The sequence below is a fragment of the Dendrobium catenatum genome, unplaced genomic scaffold, assembly GCF_001605985.2.
Source record: "Dendrobium catenatum unplaced genomic scaffold, ASM160598v2 fragScaff_scaffold_498, whole genome shotgun sequence".
NCBI classification, from domain to species: domain Eukaryota; kingdom Viridiplantae; phylum Streptophyta; class Magnoliopsida; order Asparagales; family Orchidaceae; genus Dendrobium; species Dendrobium catenatum.
In genome coordinates this window covers 281,257-285,304 of record NW_021318960.1, presented here as the reverse complement: position 1 = coordinate 285,304, position 4,048 = coordinate 281,257, and the positions used below count along the sequence as shown (strand labels likewise).

Below are 4,048 nucleotides of genomic sequence, written 5' to 3'. Positions count from 1 at the left end.
AGTTCGAGGCATCATTAGTTGGAGAGAGAGAGGTTGTCAAGTGGTTTGGTGGACAAGTGAGCAACCAAATTGAGCTCACATGCCATCCTACCAATATTTAAATGAGCTATAGAAAAGAAGAGGAAGAAAAAGGGGGGAGTGTCATTAACAATAGAATCAAAACTAGCTTTATTTCACAAACCATCACAAGCTAGGCATGCCAATTGGCGATGACTTGATGAGTTTAATAATGAAATTCATCCCAAGGCTGAAGCTTTACAGGCCTGTATAAGAAATTGGGTTGTTGGCAAAAGTAGATTGGCTGGCAGTGAACTGAATTACTTTGAATGATTATTATAATAATGCTTTTTGGTACCTATTTGAGTTTTCTCCTTAGCAGCAATTGCCATTGCATCAGCCTTTTCTTTAAGAGTTAAATATTTGCTTACCAAGTGGTTCATGTACATAGAATAACACTCCAGTTGTCACACTTTCTAATTTCCATTTTCATCTTCTCTACTTGGAAGATAAGATACCAACAGAGTCAAAGGAAAAAAAACAAAGCTTTTGTTTTCTTCCTGTGCTTCAGGTGAACTAAATTTTTGTTTTTCGGGAGAAATTAGGGGAAAATCCCATTTCATTATAAACAAATGTGGTTACAGATTAGAACAAAAGGAGGGATATGCTACAAGAGCATATACCTGAAAAAAGAAGCAAAGCTACTTAAAAAATGAACCAAAATCCTCCTTTTCTTGTAATCTGTACTTACTGTAACCACATTTGTTTATAATAAAATGGGCTTTGCTCCTAATTCCCAAAACAAAAAATTTATTTCACACAAGCAGAAAGCAGAAGCTTTGTTTTTTTCCTTAGACTCTGCTGGTATCTTATCTTCCAAGTAGAGGATGGAAAAGAGAAATTAGGAAGTATGATAACTGGAGTGTTATTCTATGCGCATGACCCATTTGGTAAGCAAATATGTAGCTCTTACAGAAAAGGCTGAAGCAATGGCAATTACTTCTAAGGAGAAAATTGATTCCAGAAATGCATATTAGGTACCAAAAAGCATTATAATAATAATCGTTCAAAGTAATTCAGAATATAAAATTGAAGACGGCACTCACATTGACATATTGCTTACGACAAAGAAAGTAAACAGTTCTTGCTGCAGAAATAAAACTTCAGAATTGCTGAAATCTGAAGCAATCAGAACAGCAGGGAAGCACTCAGGGAAACAAAGGCTGAATAACAGGAGGATAAGATCCTTTACCAAAACAAATCTTGATGCCAAGAACTTTGCATGTTGATCATATACAGCAAAAACAGCAGAAGAGGAGAAAATACCAAGAAAATAATTCAGTTCGTGCTGGATTCTGTTCAACTTTTCAAAACAAAACAAGAGAGAGAGAAATAAGAAACAATTTCAAGCAGTAATTCATCGTTAGTTTCCTTTATTATGGTTTCTGTTTTAAGCTAAGATTCATTCTGGAAACGAACAGATCTAACAAAATCAACCAAGAAAGTTGAATCATTAGTGACACAGGAAGCTAAAAGCTCCCAAATTTTTACCTTTTCTGGCAAACTAAAAAGAATGAATCAATGAAATAGGAGCTCAAGCAACTCCAAGGCAGAGTCTGTACACTATCTGCATCTTTAGTTTTTCTTCATTAATTGGAGATCGAGCTTGCCTAATGCTGCTCATGCTTACGGCTCAACTCGGCCCACCAAGCTTTCAAATTGCTCGATCCCTCAACCACGGGAGCTGGAAGATTGAGATCAAGAGGCTCTGAAAAGTGCTCAACCACGATTCTTTGATGATCACCTCCGCCTTCTCTGCCTCCAATATTCGAGATCAAATGAGACCTCTTGTGCCCACCCAATGCCTGGCCCGATGAGAAAACCTTACCACAAATGTTGCACTCATGGATTCTGCTCTTCTGACCAACTACCCCTAGGTTTTCGACTGAAGCTTCAATGTCGAAGCTAGGGTTTTCCCTGCAGCAATTTCTAATCCTCTTGTGGCTGGCGCGGTGGCCTCCGAGAGCGTGGTAGGACTGGAATACCTTCTTGCATGTTAAGCATTTGTATCTGCTTCCCAAAACATTCAATTCATTGAAGGGGTAGCCATTGTCACCAAGCATTGCTCTCTTCTTTCCCAATACAGTAGGATTCATAATCTTCCTCTTCCTTAACTCATCGCCAGAGTCCTGCTCTGAAATCTTATCGGAGAACTCGCTGATATCTCTGGAAAGCATCATGAGAATGACAGCCACATCCTCTTGCTCCGGCTCGTAACCAGTTATCGACGCCGGAGAAGCCCGCTTTGACCTCCGCTTCCTCCTCGGTACGACTGGAATGGGAAATCGTGTTTGTTCATTTTCATCCGAGAAACTCTCAGAAGAGTCCTTCTCCTCGATCCAAGATCCTTCTTCTTCCTCCTCGAAGCTTCGAGGGTAATTCAACTTCACAGAGTGCCATCTCATGTGACCAAAGAGAGATTTCCAAGAAGGAAACTCTTTGCCGCATTCCTTGCAGAGCTTCGAAGATGGAGCAAGATCTTCACCAGCGAAATCCGATGACTTGAATGTCTTCTTGGGATTCTCCCTGAGGCCATAACCAAATCCCAAACCCACTTGACCTCTGCTTCCCTCCAGCTTCTCCTTCTCCTCCGCATCCGAGTGCGATGAATGGATATGAGACCTCATGTGGCCGCCGAGGGATCTTCCGCTGGAGAAGCTCTTGTTGCAAATCTTGCATCGATGCTTCTGCTGTTCCTTCTCTGTCTCCATACGAAACTAGAGAAAGCAGGGGAGGTTGGCCAAGATTGGAAAAAGCTGCAATAGAACTCAGAAGGATTAGTCGAATTTGAAGAGATCTTCAGCGTTCTTGATTTTTACGCTGTTCGGCGAATGACAAGGATCTGAAGCCCTGCTTCTGTTTGGTCTGCTCTGCTTGCTTTCAGCTACTCTGTTTTTGTGCTTGGAACGGGTCAGCTTTCTTTTAGGTGATACAGCGAGAATGTAGAGAGAGAAAGAGAGAGTTTTGGGTCATTTCGATCTCTCCGTTGTTTTATTTGGGGATGAAGCCGCCACTTCGGCTAAACGATGGGAGGAGAGCGATTCATGCATAGAGGACACGGTTGGATTTTTTTTTTTTTTCTATTTTCTTTAAAACGAATGTTAAGATATAAAATTAATATGGCATAATTTATATTTAATATTTTGGTATATTTCAAAAATATTTTCCTCTTGTTATTTATTTAGAAATGGTCAAAAAAAATTTATATGCATATCCTATTTGTATGATAAGGCAATTCTGATTTTATCATATGCAAAACATGCTGGTGACTCATGTGCATCGATATTCTATAATGATGAAGAATGTTTCTCGAACACGTATTGTGCATGTGCACTTATCTGATATGATCATAAATTACTTAATTTAAATGAATATTTAGATGATGTGAATTATTATGTATATTTTTTATTTTTGGTATGTTTTCAAATCTTATATTTTCAATTAGATGATGTGTGTATTATATCCATATTGTATTGTGTTTCCATCCTATGTCTGTATTAGCGCCTCTTAGGAGATGACTCAGTTTGATGATAATGGGGAGTAGAGGCCAAGCCTAATTTGTCTAAAGAAGTTTTACTTAATTGGTAATCTCTGTGTATTATTTATATTGAAAAACTTTCATTGTTAAATTTAGAAACATTCGAGCTCTAATTTTGGTAAATGTATAATTAAAATGAACGTTTCAACAAGAAACCAATAACACCAAATATAGTCTAATGTAGGTCTAAATTAGGGCAAATCTAGCACGATATTATTAGAAATATACTATGACATTAATTGAAGGATAAAATGGTATTCAAATATTGTAGGCTTATAATCAAATTGAGCATCGCATCAATATAAATTCAATAAGCCAATTATCATTCAATTATGAGGTAATCAAGGTACTTAAATATTGAATAAATTGGGTTATAATCAAAAGCTTTGATATGGATTGTCTGATGTAGTTTCTTAAAATTTTGATCAAATTTATTAAAATGCTAATATAATT

General features: G+C 37.6%; 1 protein-coding gene across 1 annotated transcript; it reads right to left on the bottom strand.

The window, feature by feature from the left end:
- Positions 1–1,310: 1,310 nt before the first annotated feature.
- LOC110114096 (zinc finger protein ZAT9) lies at positions 1,311–3,057 on the bottom strand. Its single transcript, XM_020846858.2, has one exon. It carries the CDS (start codon positions 2,766–2,768, stop codon positions 1,668–1,670), a length of 1,101 nt encoding a protein of 366 aa, XP_020702517.1. The 5' UTR covers positions 2,769–3,057; the 3' UTR covers positions 1,311–1,667.
- Between the last annotated feature and the right edge of the window lie 991 nt (positions 3,058–4,048).

Excerpts from the sequence above, each read along its gene's own strand:
- LOC110114096 (XM_020846858.2), bottom strand. The coding sequence starts at position 2,768 with ATGGAGACAGAGAAGGAACAGCAGAAGCATCGATGCAAGATTTGCAAC.